General features: G+C 48.6%; 1 protein-coding gene across 1 annotated transcript; it reads left to right on the top strand.

The window, feature by feature from the left end:
• Positions 1 to 10,907: 10,907 nt before the first annotated feature.
• Positions 10,908 to 12,690, top strand: LOC123125567 (UDP-glycosyltransferase 83A1). The gene is made up of 2 exons (XM_044546041.1): positions 10,908 to 11,498; positions 11,582 to 12,690. Exons 1-2 carry the CDS (start codon positions 11,015 to 11,017, stop codon positions 12,466 to 12,468), a joined length of 1,371 nt encoding a protein of 456 aa, XP_044401976.1. The 5' UTR covers positions 10,908 to 11,014; the 3' UTR covers positions 12,469 to 12,690.
• The last annotated feature ends 3,757 nt before the right edge of the window (positions 12,691 to 16,447 follow it).

Genomic DNA, 16,447 nt, shown 5'->3' on the forward strand with positions numbered 1-16,447 from the left:
ACCAATGAGGCGTCTTGATCTATCTCTATAGATCTTGATGCCTAATATATAAGCAGCTTCTCCAAGGTCCTTCATTGAAAAACACTTATTCAAATAGGCCTTTATACTTTCCAAGAATTCTATATCATTTCCCATCAATAGTATGTCATCCACATATAATAAGAGAAATGCTACAGAGCTCCCACTCACTTTCTTGTAAACACAGGCTTCTCCATAAGTCTGTGTAAACCCAAATGCTTTGATCATCTCATCAAAGCGAATGTTCCAACTCCGAGATGCTTGCACCAGCCCATAGATTGAGCGCTGGAGCTTGCATACTTTGTCAGCATTCTTAGGATCGACAAAACCTTCCGGCTGCATCATATACAATTCTTCCTTAAGAAAGCCGTTAAGGAATGTCGTTTTGACGTCCATTTGCCACATCTCATAATCATAGAATGCGGCAATTGCTAACTTGATTCGGACGGACTTCAGCTTCGCTACGGGTGAGAAAGTCTCATCGTAGTCAACCCCTTGAACTTGTCGATAACCCTTAGCGACAAGTCGAGCCTTGTAGATGGTCACATTACCATCTGCGTCTGTCTTCTTCTTAAAGATCCATTTGTTTTCTATGGCTCACCGATCATCGGGCAAGTCAGTCAAAGTCCATACTTCGTTTTCATACATGGATCCTATCTCGGTTTTCATGGCTTCTAGCCATTTGTCGGAATCCGGGCCCGCCATCGCTTCTTCATAGTTCGAAGGTTCACCGTTGTCTAACAACATGATTTCCAGGACAGGGTTGCCGTACCACTCTGGTGCGGAACGTGTCCTTGTGGACCTACGAAGTTCAGCAGTAACTTGATCCGAAGCTTCATGATCATCATCATTAACTTCCTCCCCAGTCGGTGTAGGCACCACAGGAACATCTTCCCGCGCTGCGCTACTTTCCGGTTCGGAAGGGGTGACTATCACCTCATCAAGTTCCACTTTCCTCCCACTTAATTCTTTCGAGAGAAACTCTTTCTCCAGAAAGGACCCGTTCTTGGCAACAAAGATCTTGCCTTCGGATCTCAGGTAGAAGGTATACCCAATGGTTTCCTTGGGGTATCCTATGAAGACGCATTTTTCCGACTTGGGTTCGAGCTTTTCAGGTTGAAGTTTCTTGACATAAGCATCGCATCCCCAAACTTTTAGAAACGACAGCTTAGGTTTCTTCCCAAACCATAATTCATACGGTGTCGTCTCAACGGATTTCGACGGAGCCCTATTTAAAGTGAATGCATCTGTCTCTAAAGCGTATCCCCAAAATGATAGTAATAAATCGGTAAGAGACATCATAGATCGCACCATATCTAATAGAGTGCGATTACGACGTTCGGACACACCATTTCGCTGAGGTGTTCCAGGCGGCGTGAGTTGTGAAACGATTCCACATTTCCTTAAGTGTGTACCAAATTCATGACTTAAATATTCCCCTCCACGATCTGATCGCAGGAACTTTATTTTCTTGTCACGTTGATTCTCAACCTCACTCTGAAATTCCTTGAACTTTTCAAAGGTTTCAGACTTGTGTTTCATTAGGTAGACATACCCATAACTACTTAAATCATCGGTGAGAGTGAGAACATAATGATAGCCACCGCGAGCCTCAACACTCATTGGACCACACACATCGGTATGTATGATTTCCAATAAGTTGGTTGCTCGCTCCATTGTTCCGGAGAATGGAGTCTTGGTCATCTTACCCATGAGGCATGGTTCGCACGTGTCAAATGATTCGTAATCTAGAGACTCCAAAAGTCCATCAGCATGGAGCTTCTTCATGCGCTTGACACCAATGTGACCAAGGCGGCAGTGCCACAAGTATGTGGGACTATCGTTATCAACTTTACATCTTTTGGTATTCACACTATGAATATGTGTAACATCACGTTCGAGATTCATCAAGAATAAACCATTGACCAGCGGGGCATGACCATAAAACATATCTCTCATATAAATAGAACAACCATTATTCTCGGATTTAAATGAGTAGCCATCTCGAATTAAACGAGATCCAGATACAATGTTCATGCTCAAAGCTGGCACTAAATAACAATTATTGAGGTTTAAAACTAATCCCGTAGGTAAATGCAGAGGCAGCGTGCCGACGGCGATCACATCGACTTTGGAACCATTCCCGACGCGCATCGTCACCTCGTCCTTCGCCAGTCTCCGCTTATTCCGCAGCTCCTGTTTTGAGTTACAAATATGAGCAACCGCACCGGTATCAAATACCCAGGAGCTACTACGAGTACTGGTAAGGTACACATCAATTACATGTATATGACATATACCTTTGGTGTTGCCGGCCTTCTTGTCCGCTAAGTATTTGGGGCAGTTCCGCTTCCAGTGACCACTTCCCTTGCAATAAAAGCACTCAGTCTCAGGCTTGGGTCCATTCCTTGGATTCTTCCCGGCAACTGGTTTACCGGGCGCGGCAACTCCCTTGCCGTCTTTCTTGAAGTTCTTCTTACCCTTGCCTTTCTTGAACTTAGTGGTTTTATTCATCATCAACACTTGATGTTCCTTTTTGATCTCCACCTCCGCTGATTTCAGCATTGAATATACCTCAGGGATGGTCTTTTCCATCCCCTGCATATTGAAGTTCATCACAAAGCTCTTGTAGCTCGGTGGAAGCGACTGAAGGATTCTGTCAATGACCGCGTCATCCGGGAGATTGACTCCCAGCTGAGACAAGCGGTTGTGTAACCCAGACATTCTGAGTATGTGCTCACTGACAGAACTATTTTCCTCCATTTTACAACTGAAGAACTTGTCGGAGACTTCATATCTCTCGACCCGGGTATGAGCTTGGAAAACCATTTTCAGCACCTCGAACATCTCATATGCTCCATGTTTCTCAAAACGCTTTTGGAGCCCCGGTTCTAAGCTGTAAAGCATGCCGCACTGAATGAGGGAGTAATCATCAGCACGTGATTGCCAAGCGTTCATAACGTCTTGGTTCTCTGGGATGGGTGCTTCACCTAGCGGTGCTTCTAGGACATAATCTTTCTTGGTAGCTATGAGGATGATCCTCAGGTTCCGGACCCAGTCCGTATAGTTGCTGCCATCATCTTTCAGCTTGGTTTTCTCTAGGAACGCGTTGAAGTTGAGGGCAACATGGGCCATTTGATCTACAAGACATATTGTAAAGATTTTAGACTAAGTTCATGATAATTAAGTTCATCTAATCAAATTATTCAATGAACTCCCACTCAGATAGACATCCCTCTAGTCATCTAAGTGAAACATGATCCGAGTCAACTAGGCCGTGTCCGATCATCACGTGAGACGGACTAGTCAAGATCGGTGAACATCTCCATGTTGATCGTATCTTCTATACGACTCATGCTCGACCTTTCGGTCTTCCCTGTTCCGAGGCCATGTCTGTACATGCTAGGCTCGTCAAGTCAACCCTAAGTGTATTGCGTGTGTTCCGAGGCCATGTCTGTACATGCTAGGCTCGTCAACACCCGTTGTATGCGAACGTTAGAATCTATCACACCCGATCATCACGTGGTGCTTCGAAACAACGAACCTTCGCAACGGTGCACAGTTAGGGGGAACACTTTCTTGAAATTATTATAAGGGATCATCTTACTTACTACCGTCGTTCTAAGCAAATAAGATGCAAAACATGATAAACATCACATGTAATCAAATAGTGACATGATATGGCCAATATCATTTTGCTCCTTTGATCTCCATCTTCGGGGCGCCATGATCATCTTCATCACCGGCATGACACCATGATCTCCATCATCGTGTCTCCATGAAGTTGTCACGCCAACGATTACTTCTACTTCTATGGCTAACGCGTTTAGCAATAAAGTAAAGTAATTTACATGGCGTTATTCAATGACACGCAGGTCATACAAAGAATAAAGACAACTCCTATGGCTCCTGCCGGTTGTCATACTCATCGACATGCAAGTCGTGATTCCTATTACAAAAATATGATCAATCTCATACATCACATATATCATTCATCACATCTTCTGGCCATATCACATCACAAGGCACATGCTGCAAAAACAAGTTAGACGTCCTCTAATTGTTGTTGCAAGTTTTTACGTGGCTTCTATAGGTTTCTAGCAAGAACTTTTCTTACCTACGTAAAACCACAACGTGATATGCCAATTACTATTTACCCTTCATAAGGACCCTTTTCATCGAATCCGATCCGACTAAAGTGAGAGAGACAGACACCCGCCAGCCACCTTATGCAACTAGTGCATGTCAGTCGGTGGAACCAGTCTCACGTAAGTGTATGTGTAAGGTCGGTCCGGGCTGCTTCATCCCACGATGCCGCCGAATCAAGATAGGACTAGTAGCGGCAAGTAAATTGACATGAGCTACGCCCACAACTGCTTTGTGTTCTACTCGTGCATAGTAACTACGCATAGGCCTGGCTCATGATGCCACTGTTGGGGATCGTTGCAGAATTTTAAAATTTTCTACGCATCACCAAGATCCATCTATGGAGTTTACTAGCAACGAGAAGGAAGGAGTGCATCTACATACCCTTGTAGATCGCGAGCGGAAGCGTTCAAGTGAACGGGGTTGATGGAGTCGTACTCGTCGTGATCCAAATCACCGATGACCGAGCGCCGAACGGACGGCACCTCCGCGTTCAACACACGTACGGAGCAGCGACGTCTCCTCCTTCTTGATCCAGCAAGGGGGAAGGAGAGGTTGATGGAGATCCAGCAGCACGACGGCGTGGTGGTGGAAGTAGCGGGGATCCCGGCAGGGCTTCGCCAAGCGCAAGCGGGAGGGAGAGGTGTCACGGGAGGGAGAGGGAGGCGCCAGGGGCTGTTGTGTTGATGCCCTCCCTCCCCCCACTATATATAGGCCCCCTGGGGGGGGCGCCGGCCCAGGAGATCCCATCTGCAAGGGGGGGGGGGCAAGGGGGGGGGAAGGTGGCTTCCCCCACAAGCCAAGGGGGGGCGCCCCCCACCCCTAGGGTTTCCAGCCCTAGGCGCAGGGGGAGGCCCAAGGGGGGCGCCCCAGCCCACTAAGGGCTGGTTCCCTTCCCACTTCTGCCCATGGGGCCCTCCGGGATAGGTGGCCCCACCCGGTGGACCCCCGGGACCCTTCCGGTGGTCCCGGTACAATACCGATAACCCCCGAAACTTTCCCGGTGGCCGAAACTGGACTTCCTATATATAATTCTTCACCTCCGGACCATTTCGGAACTCCTCGTGACGTCCGGGATCTCATCCGGGACTCCAAACAACTTTCGGGTTTCCGCATACTAATATCTCTACAACCTTAGCGTCACCGAACCTTAAGTGTGTAGACCCTACGGGTTCGGGAGACATGCAGACATGACCGAGACGCCTCTCCGGTCAATAACCAACAGCGAGATCTGGATACCCATGTTGGCTCCCACATGTTCCACGATGATCTCATCGAATGAACCACGATGTTGAGGATTCAATCAATCCCGTATACAATTCCCTTTGTCAATCGGTATGTTACTTGCCCGAGATTCGATCCTCGGTATCCCAATACCTTGTTCAATCTCGTTACCGGCAAGTCACTTTACTCATACCGTAATGCATGATCCCGTGGCTAACTCCTTAGTCACATTGAGCTCATTATGATGATGCATTACCGAGTGGGCCCAGAGATACCTCTCCGTCATACGGAGTGACAAATCCCAGTCTCGATCCGTGCCAACCCAACAGACACTTTCGGAGATACCCGTAGTGCACCTTTATAGTCACCCAGTTATGTTGTGACGTTTGGCACACCCAAAGCACTCCTACGGCATCCGGGAGTTACACGATCTCATGGTCTAAGGAAAAGATACTTGACATTGCAAAAGCTCTAGCAAACGAACTACACGATCTTTGCGCTATGCTTAGGATTGGGTCTTGTCCATCACATCATTCTCCTAATGATGTGATCCCGTTATCAATGACATCCAATGTCGATAGTCAGGAAACCATGACTATCTGTTGATCAACGAGCTAGTCAACTAGAGGCTTACTAGGGACACGTTGTGGTCTATGTATTCACACATGCATTACGATTTCCGGATAACACAATTATAGCATGAACAATAGACAATTATCATGAACAAGGAAATATAATAATAACCATTTATTATTGCCTCTAGGGCATATTTCCAACATCTAGCTCTGACTCTGGCAATCAATTCGAGAGAAGCAACACTCCAACTCCGACTATAGTCAAGATAACGGTGTTGTCGGACTAGCTCTTGTATCCTCCAAGTCCTATGATCTATTTGATCCACCAAATGAAGGCACTGGAAGATGATTCATGGTGAAAGATCCTAAGGTAACTCATCCCGAATTCATTGACTTTAATAGTGATGAGGATGACTTGCTCAATGATGAAACTGGTCATGCTAGCTATAATGAAATTTCTAGTAATCATGAAAGTCAAGATGAGGTTGTTCTCAATGCAACGAGGGAGATTGAGCAATTAACTCAAGAACTAAACACTCTTAATTAGCTCATGAAACTCAACAAGAGGGTCATAGAGAGATCCTAAAGACTCATGAGAAGCTACGCTTTGAGAAGCTAAATTTAGAGCAAGAGCATGAGTTCTTAAAAGCTATCAATTACGACCTTCGAAAGAAGAGTTCATATTATATTGCCAAACAACTTATCTTGTCTACTTTTATGCCACACATTAAATCTAAGCAATCACATAACAAGAGCAAGAAAGGTTCTACTTGTAGTGGTAACAATAACAATGCTAAATCCAACATATTTGCTCCTAGTAGTTCTATTGAATCCACTAACGATTCTCTTAGCCAAGTTACACTTGAGCAAGAAAACAATTTATTGAAAGGAATCATAGAGAATGGTGTCTACAAAAGTCTTGCCATGAGTAAGCAATTTGAGGAAATTGTACACAAGCAAGGATGGCACTGGAAGAACCAAGGTGTTGGTTTTGAACAAAAGTTCAATGCAAATGGAGTTGAGTGGGAAGAAGATCAATATGCCAAGACGAAGTTTGTTCCCCAAAATGAGAAGTATGATTCTACATCCTTCAAGGTAACTCAAGATCAAGATGATCTTTCTCCACAAGACCGCAAGGAAAAAGGAAAGGACAAGCTACAATATGAGCAAGACTCATATGAAGAACCTCTTCAAGCTTTGGTCAAGCAGGTTCCCAAAACTACTTCAAGCTTCGCTTCACCAAATGGCACCACAACTCCAGGGATTACCATCAAGTTGATGTGGGTCCTAAATAGGAAGAACTAGAGAGTTCTTGAGGGTGACTCCGCCAACAAACTTCACTCACATTCATTTTTGGCAAGGATTAGCGCAAACCAATTCCACATCATGCACTAGTTCATAGAGTCACAAACCCTCTTGTTAGTAAGTCAAGGGACATGGTAATCAATACATTAATGGACATCATCATATGTGTACTTAACTCTATGTCTTTGGATATCTTTGTTGTTCCTTGTGGGACTAACCCATGTATGTTGGAAGTGCTACAAATCCTATGGAAAGCTCCCAACTCATGATCATCATCATCAACATTGAGCTTCCACAACTACAACTACAACCGCATGAAGTCTTCAATGACAAAACCCAAGGTTAGTTCATCCCTCTTAGAGGGGATCTCACATCTAGGGGGGCTTTGATCTAAGAGTTGAGCTAACGCAACTCTAGTGATGTGAACAAATTAATTCTTTATGTAGAAATGATAACCCCATTTGTGCCTAAACGGTGAGTATGCCCTATGATCAAATGTTCTCATTTGACTCCAACGTCAAGATACTCATAAATAGGTGACTTTGTAGCCAACCATTGCCTTGATAGTTGTTAGGTTGGTTGTGCATACTTGTCATATTTTATTTGCAATATTTTTGAGTGAGCATGTTGCCATGCATATTTTCTCATTTGAGGACATCCAATTGTTGCTTGATTGATTTGGATATTTTGACTAGTTGGGTGGACAAGAATTCCTAAGAACCCTCCCTAGCTATCTATCCCAACCTGTCTCAAATTCGTTCTTATTGATCACAAAATTTGAAAAAGTTCCTACTCGGTCCCACCGAATGAGGAGCATTTAGAGCCTCTAATCATAATAGCTAGAGCTGAACCTTAAAACCTTTTATGTGTACTTCGGTCTGACCAACTCATTCCCTATCGGTCTCATCGTGTCATATAGGTTGATCTCAAATTTGCCCCTCGGACAGCTGGACTAAAACCTTTTGGTCTCACCAAAACACTCTTAACAGAGCAGTTATACACTTTAGTGCTACCGAAATTTTTCACTCGGTCTGACTGAAAGAGCATGATGTATATATACTGTGGACGGTTCGATTAAAAATTTCTTCAAATGCCGTGTCCCCGCACTTCAGCTCTGTCACCGCCCTGATTGCCTGATCGTCGTCCATTGTTTCCATGACCTCCTGCCGCTGGATTCCATCGTCGTCGCCGTCAATCTTCTCCGACGTCACCACCCTCTCATGTTTGCGATAGTTCACTATTCTTGACTATGATGAAGCCCAAAGAACTGTTAGCAGATCATCGACAACCAGAGCCCATCGATTGTCAGAATTTTGTAAGAAATTTCATCACGACGTTAATAAACTGAACCGAAACAACACTCGAGGGAAGCATAGCAAGAATATCAAACCCTTACATCCACATGTGATCTAGATCGAAACCTGAATCTACTAATAGAACTGCTCATGATGCACTATTGGGAAACGTAGTAGAAAGAAAAAAAATGGCCTACGATCACCCATGAACACTATGAAGATGAGATTTGGATCAGATCATTATTAACTCCGAGTTGCAGCGGAAGAAGAGTCGCTGTAGATCGTTCTTGGAGTCCCTCGAGCTGTAGATGAACGATCCTGCGAACCGCCCATGAGTAGTCCCTTGAAGGGAAGACCGAAAGCATGACCTCTCCATAGATTGCAAGCGTACGGTCTTCACGATCCGGCAGCGCTTCACCGTCCATAGCTAATCGTCCCTGGAGAATTAGAGGGAGGAGATTAGAACCACATTAGGCTTCTAATTATGAGGATTAGAAGAATTAGATCTAGCTCTAATTGAAACAACTAGAACAAGACTAGAGAACTAGAGGGAGGGGGGAGAAGAATGTTGACGCGTGGCCGTGTGGGGGGGGGGGGGGGGGGGGGAGTGAGGGGTCGGTCGTGATCTGATGGACGGGTACGACCACATCCAACGGTGCGTGAGGCGAGTGGTGCCAGGTTTGGGCCGGACAACTGGCCCATAACATTGATCTTACGAAAATTTGCACGTATGTAGACAATTCATTAATGTTTATTGTCAATTATTTTTTTACTATTCTTTCGATTTTAGTGTTTTGTTTTTTGAGCGGCTTCAATTTTAGTGTTTATAAGTGAGCATTTGAGCTTGTGTTTATAAGTGAGCATTTTAGTGTTTATAGCTAATTGGGCAAAGTTGCACTCAAAGCAAGTCGAGCAGAGAGGCTAATAGCACAAGACATCTAATTGTAGTACAAAGTAGTGTAAGCGCCCGCACCAGAGACTACAACCCCAACAAGAGCGATAGCAGCATCCCCAGCTATGAGCAACTGCTTGGCCCGGCCATACCAGGCATGAGAACAAGAAAACTCTCACGAAAATGAAGTTGTCGAGGATGCTGATCAGGCAGACGAAGGACGGGAGGGAGAAGATGACGCCGGTGAAGAGGATCGCGCGGCACCATTTGACGCTGGACGCCGACAGCTCGTCGAGTAACTTCTTGGGGCCGACGATCCAGATGTCGAATGTGACGCAACACGCTTGGACGACGCCGCAAACCAACATTGCGAAGCATGAGAGAAAGAGCACATTGTAGACGCCCATGTCCGCGGTGCACGCGACCGGTAGCACGTGCGCTGACGGCTCCTTCTCATACACTATCATCATCCCCGTTACCCTGGTTTCATTGAAATATATGAAAACGTGCCCAGTGGGGTGGGGTGGGGGTGGGGGGGGGCTTTGCCTCCCTGATGCTCTAGAAAAACTTTGAATCATGGTTCACGATATAATCAATGTCAGGAATCCTACTCTCTTTTGTTGGCTCATGTTTTTACACCACAGTCTGGTATAACTATAAAGAATAATCGGATTGTTGTATACATTGGCCGGCAGCGTTCACCGTCTATAGCTAATCATCGCCGGATAATTAAAGGGAGTAGATTAGAACCACATTAGCCTTCTAATTATGAGGATTAGAAGAATTAGATTTAACTCTAATTGAAACAACTGGAACTAAACTAGAGAACTAGAGGGAGGGAGAGAAGAATGTTGACGCGCGGCGAGGGAGGGGGGGAGGGGTCTCTTGGGATCTGATGGACGGGTACGACCGCATCCAACAGTGCACGAGGCGAGTGGCGCCAGGTTTGGGCCGGACGACCCGCACATAGCATTGATCTTACGGAAATTTGCACGTATAAAGACAATTCGTCAATGTTTATTGTCATTTATTTGTTTACTATTCTTTCAACTTCAGTGTTTTGTTTTTTGAGGGGTTTCAGTTTTAGTGTTTATAAGTGAGCATTTGAGCTGGTGACCAGAGACTCCAGGCCGCTATTTAGAAAGTTGAGCCTAGCACATGAAACCCTCTTGGCCTGCCTAGCCACAAACATGGCCTCGCGGAAACAACTACAATGACCAGATTAATGGCGACTGTTTTTGAACTTATGCTAACTTGCACTGACAATCATGCCCATCCACGACATGATCCAAATATGATGAAAGTCGTTGGCAACTTCCATCGGCAATTTCAGTTCGCCATCTCTATCTATAAAGCAGTGGCGAATTACAAAACTTCCATATCGATCCCAAGCTGTCGTGCAGCGACAGCGCCATACGCACAAGCTGTCGTACTTATTATATTCCAAGTAGCACATGCGAACTGCTAGAAAAAGCTCGGTGGTCGTGATCCTCCTTTTCGAATAAAAAGTAGTAAGTACAACCTTGCAAGCTGGGTAGTTGCCAGTAGGTCTCGCATCCATGGCTGCCCCTCCTAGTCCTCGGCCTCCTGTCATGGTGCTTCCCTTCCCTGCACAGGGCCATGTCATGCCCCTCATGGAGCTCTCCCACCGGCTCGTCGCCCACGGCCTCGAGGTGGACTTCGTGAACACGCACTACAACCACGACCGCGCCCTCAAGGCCATGGCCGCCGAGAGAGGAGCCGTTGACCCCGACGGCATCCACATGGTCTCGCTCCCGGACGGCATGGGCCCCGACGGCGACCGCACCGACATCGCCTTGCTGGGCAGCGGCTTGCCGGCGGCCATGCTCGGACCCCTCGAGGAGATGATCAGGTCCAAGAAGATCAAGTGGGTGATCGCCGATGCGTCCATGTGCTGGGCGATGGAGCTGGCCGCCACGGCCGGCGTCCGCGTCGCCCTGTTCTCGACTTTCTCGGCCGCCGTGTTCGCGCTCCGGCTGCACGTGCCCAAGCTGATCGACGATGGCGTCCTCGACGAGTCTGGTAAGAAGAAACCAAATCAAGTAGACCACTGCTCTGTGTCGTTGTTTTGTGACTCAGAGATCGAGTGCTTGTATGAAATGCAGGGAACGTGAAGAGGAACGAGACGATCCAGCTGAGCCCCAAGATGCCGCCGATCGAGGCTGCCGAGCTACCATGGGTCTGTGTGAGCAGCTTGCCGGAGAGACGCAGGTTGATGATTCAGATCTTGCTCAAGACCAACCCGGTGATACCGCTGGCCGCCATCGTCATCTGCAACACGTTCGAGGGGATCGAGTCGGAGGCGCTGGATCTCGTCCCCAACGCGCTGCCCGTCGGCCCCCTGGAAGCGCCGGCGGCGTCGAGGTCAGCCGGCCAACTCTGGCCACAGGACCTTGTCTGCCTCCCCTGGCTCGACGCGCAGGCTCGCGGCTCGGTCATCTACGTAGCGTTCGGGAGCTTCACCGTCTTCGACGCGGCGCGGATCCAGGAGCTCGCCGACGGGCTCGAGCTCACGGGCCGGCCTTTCCTTTGGGCGGTCCGGCCGAACATCACCGCCGGAATCGGAGAAGATTGGTTCGACGCGTTCAAGCGCCGCGTGGAGGGGAAGGGGCTGGTGGTGGGCTGGGCGCCGCAGCAGCGCGTGCTCTCGCACCCCGCCGTCGCCTGCTTCGTGTCCCACTGCGGGTGGAACTCGACCATGGAAGGCATGCTGCACGGGGTGCCTTTCCTCTGCTGGCCCTACTTTGCCGACCAGTTCGCCAACCAGAGCTACATCTGCAACGTGTGGGGCACCGGCGCCAAGGTCCACGCCGACGAGAGAGGGGTGGTCACCAAGGAGGAGATCAAGAACAAGGTCGAGCTGCTGCTGGGTGACGATGGGATAAAGGCAAGGGCGGCTACGTGGAAGGACGCGGCGTCTGCCAGCATCGCACAGGGAGGCTCGTCAGATCAGAACCTGCTCAAGCTTGTGAAATTTCTAACACAACAATAGTCTTCAAATAACGTACTAATATTTCTTCAATAAAGTCCCTAGATTTTCCGCTCGAGCAAGGTTTAATTCAACGTTTTGTGCTAAAGTCGAGGCAAATGCAAATATGCCAAATCGCAACTGAGGATTTCGATCCAACAGTTGGTTGAAATCGACTGCAGAAATTTTCATGTAATCGTGCTATAGGCACTCTCTTATTTCTAGGGAAATTATATGTTGTGATAACCAACGTAGCTTGAATATTGAAGAGCTCACTATGCTTGGTCATCAGTTCACCTCGGCAAATACCCGGTAGATTCCTACTTAAATTTGACCTGGTTAAAACACATCTCGCCCCCACGTCACTCCTTGCAGACTCCAGAGAAACACAGGCGGACACCAAAACCGCCGTCGCCGGCGGCCCCTCCCCCCATCCACCCCCCCCCCCCCCCCCCGCCCTCGAGTCATCGGTTCGATGATGATGGAGGCGTCACTCCTTGCAGACTCCAGAGAAAACACAGGCGCGTCGCCGGCGGCCCCTCCCTCCATCCTCCCCCCCCCTCCCCCGCGCGCCCTCGAGTCATCGGTTCGATGATGATGGAGGCGTCTAAAACGTGTACATGTGGTGTACGCTTTAGGTCTGCTGCACCGGCTGTGGGTTCCGATACGTTATGTCGATGGATCGACGACGACACCGATTTTAGATATGGGGAGTGAGAGCACTCCACATTATCGAGTTTTGTAGGTGTGAGTTGTGGCTTCGGGTGGCTGATGTATGTTCTTGTTAGACATATGTTGAATGGAAGGCATGCTGCACGGCGTGTCGTTCCTCTGCTGGCCCTACTTCGCCGACCAGTTCGCCAACCAGAGCTACATCTGCAACGTGTGGGGCACCGGCGTCAAGGTCCACGCCGACCAAAGAGCGGTGGTCACCAAGGAGGAGATCAAGGACAGGGTCGAGCAGCTGCTGGGTGACGATGGGATAAAGGCAAGGGCGGCTACGTGGAAGGACGCGGCGTGTACGAGCATCGTAGAGGGAGGCTCGTGGCAAAATTTCGTGTTTTGACCCTTCTCGCATACAAATTCAGGATTTGACCCCGGTTGGGATTTTTTTTGGGATTTGACCCTTTTTCTTACCATCAGGGGCGCTGGCGGTAGGGTTAGACATCCTACCGCCAGGGGCCCTGGCAGTAGGGTACTAATCCACGTCAGCACACGGAGACGACCGCCATCCCCCTCCGTCGCACCCTACCGCCAGGGACCCTGGCGGTAGGCTGTCTAACCCTGCCGCTAGAACCCCTGGCGGTAGGGTGCGAGTAGTTATTTCGTCCGAGACCCCGCGCCCCTGCCCATCTCCCCACCCCTCCCCCTCCCCCCGTCGGCAGTTTATTCTTTCTCCCCCCTCGCCCCTCTCTCCCTCTCTCTTCTCCTCCACTCTCCCCCTCGGATCTTCACCGTTTCTTCATCGTTTTAGCGGATCGAGATGGCCCCGAAGAGAGAAACGTAAGCTCCTCCGATCCCTCCAAGTAGTTTTTGCAAACTTGCTTCCGATTCGACGCATTATTTGCTTGAAATCCCTCATATTTTTGAACTTAGATTGGAATTCTTTCACCTAGGATTGTTTTAGCTTGATTGTAGTTCTAGTTCTTAGTTCTTTAGTAACTAGTGGTATTGAATATGAACTCTAATCAATAGTTCATATGTTAGTGTGAAGATGAACCCTAGTTCATAATTTTTTTGTTAAAAAAATGATGATGTAATGCATGTGGGAAAGCTTGTTTTGTTTTATGATGCATGTTGATATGATGATATGGAGATGTTGTTTGGAGAAAATATATTCAAGATGAACTCTATTTCAAAAAAACAATTCTTAAAAAAATGATGATATGATGCATGTTGGAGGATTTTATTTTGATATGATGCATGTTGATATGATGTGATCCATCATGTGTAGTAGATGTTGTTGGAGGAATATGCATGTTGGAAGATGAACCCTAGTTCATGTAACCAAGAAATTTCATCTTTTGTTTATGTATGCTTATGCTTACGATGCTTTTGTTTATGAAATTTTATTAAGGCGGGCACCTCTTGCGGACAACATCGGCCCACGGTACTCCATGCTTGACTATGCATTCGACAAGGGTCATCGTGCCCGTTTCATAGAGAACGGAGTGGTAAGTAATATGAAGGAAATATTGATCAAAGTTTTCGGATTGATGAAAATAAGTTCCTAACTTTTGCCGTCCACTTTTTGACAGATGCTCCAGCCACTGCGCATGAGGGGTCACGGGGTTCATGGGAATATGGACTACGATGAGCGCTACGCGCCGTACTTCAAGAGAGCCCGACTATTGGGTCTCGTTTTGCAGTTCAAGCGTCAGCCGCCGACGCTTGTCCATGCAGCTATGACAGCTTTGATTGACCGGTAGCGACCGGAGACCCATTATTTCCATCTACCATGTGGGGAGATGACGGTGACCCTCCAGGATTGGTCGATGATTACTGCCATGCCGATCAAGTGTCATGCACTCACCGGGCGAGTGGAGAGGACCAACTGGCAGCAGAGGGTTACCACCCTCATCGGCGACTGCCCCGGTGCTAAGGGTAACCGTACATCCGGTGTATCGTTGCCCTGGCTCTCGGAGCACCGGAAGACATGCCCCGAAGGCGCAGATGAGGCGACTGTGGAGTGGTACGCGAGGGCCTACCTATGGTATCTTCTCACGGAGGTCGTGTTTCCAGACAGCTCTGCGAACTCTGCCAACTGGTCGTATCTATTCTTCCTAGCCGACTGGGATGCAAGGTACAGTTGGGGGACCGCATCTCTCGCCTACCTATACCGTTCAGTAAGAGAGTATCTAATTTCCTACCTACAAAAGTATGTCCATGACATTTTGTTATATCTGATCCTCATTTGGTGTTTTGCAGCTTGACGATGCAACCCAGAGGACGGGAGACAAGTCCAATATGGGTGGCTTTGTCTGGGCCCTCTCCATTTGGATGTGGGAGCGGCTGCCGGTGAGGCGTCCGGAGAAGATGCCAAGACGCCCATGGGGTGCCTATAGCGAAGACGGCGACGAGACTCGACACCCCACCGTAGCTTACAAGTGGGACATTGTCAGGGGTTTGGTGCGACATATGCCAAAGGATGGCTAATCATGGTGGGAGCTAGTAAGACGTCGCCGGTGCCTGGAAGCGGGATAAGGCGTAGACACGAACGCCGTTGCACTTTACCCAGGTTCGGGGCTCTCCTAGGAGATAACACCCCTAGTCCTGCTCTGCGGGGTCTCTGCATGATCACTAAATCAACAAGTAGCTACAAGTGCTCCTTGAGCTGTTTGCTAGAGGAGGAAAAGGGGCAAGGCTAGCTCTCTGCTCTCTCTATGTGGTGTGTGTGTGTATCTCAGGGGTTGAACCCTTTGCATGGATGCCTTGGGGGGTTTATATAGGCCTACTCCCCAGGGGTACAAAGGTAATCTGGCTTGGTGTAGGACCCGACTGTCAGTGTCTATGGTTGCCGGCTTCTCCGCCGGCAGCTGGGGCCCGCCGCTTGATGGGACCTGCCGGCTGTCTTGTACTTGGCCGACAGGCGCGCCCGCCGCTCGCGAGTCTTGCCGGCTGCTTAGCACTATAGCCATGTGGCTGATGATGCTTGCTTTGTCGGGGAAGGTGTGGCTACAGTCCCGCCGCCTGGTGGGAGATCACTATAGCCACTCCGTGTCTCTTCTGATTAATGGTGCACAGACTTCGAGGGAGGGGAGGGCCGCCTGGTCAGGAGTCGGTCCCCCCTGAGCCGGCTGTCCGGGGCTCGCAAACTTCTCGCTTCTCATGGACAGGTAGGGCCCGCCGTCTGCGGGCCGTACCAACAGCCCGTCGTGGGAGCATGGCCTTCTCTGCCACGGATGATGTCATGGGTTGCGTGGCCACAGTGCTGAGCCGGGCGAGGGATGTCCGCCCAATACGCTGCACTGTGGCCATGCTTGGCCCTGGAATCGGGGGTGAC

The sequence above is a fragment of the Triticum aestivum genome, chromosome 5D (assembly GCF_018294505.1).
Source record: "Triticum aestivum cultivar Chinese Spring chromosome 5D, IWGSC CS RefSeq v2.1, whole genome shotgun sequence".
Classification (NCBI taxonomy): Eukaryota; Viridiplantae; Streptophyta; class Magnoliopsida; order Poales; family Poaceae; genus Triticum; species Triticum aestivum.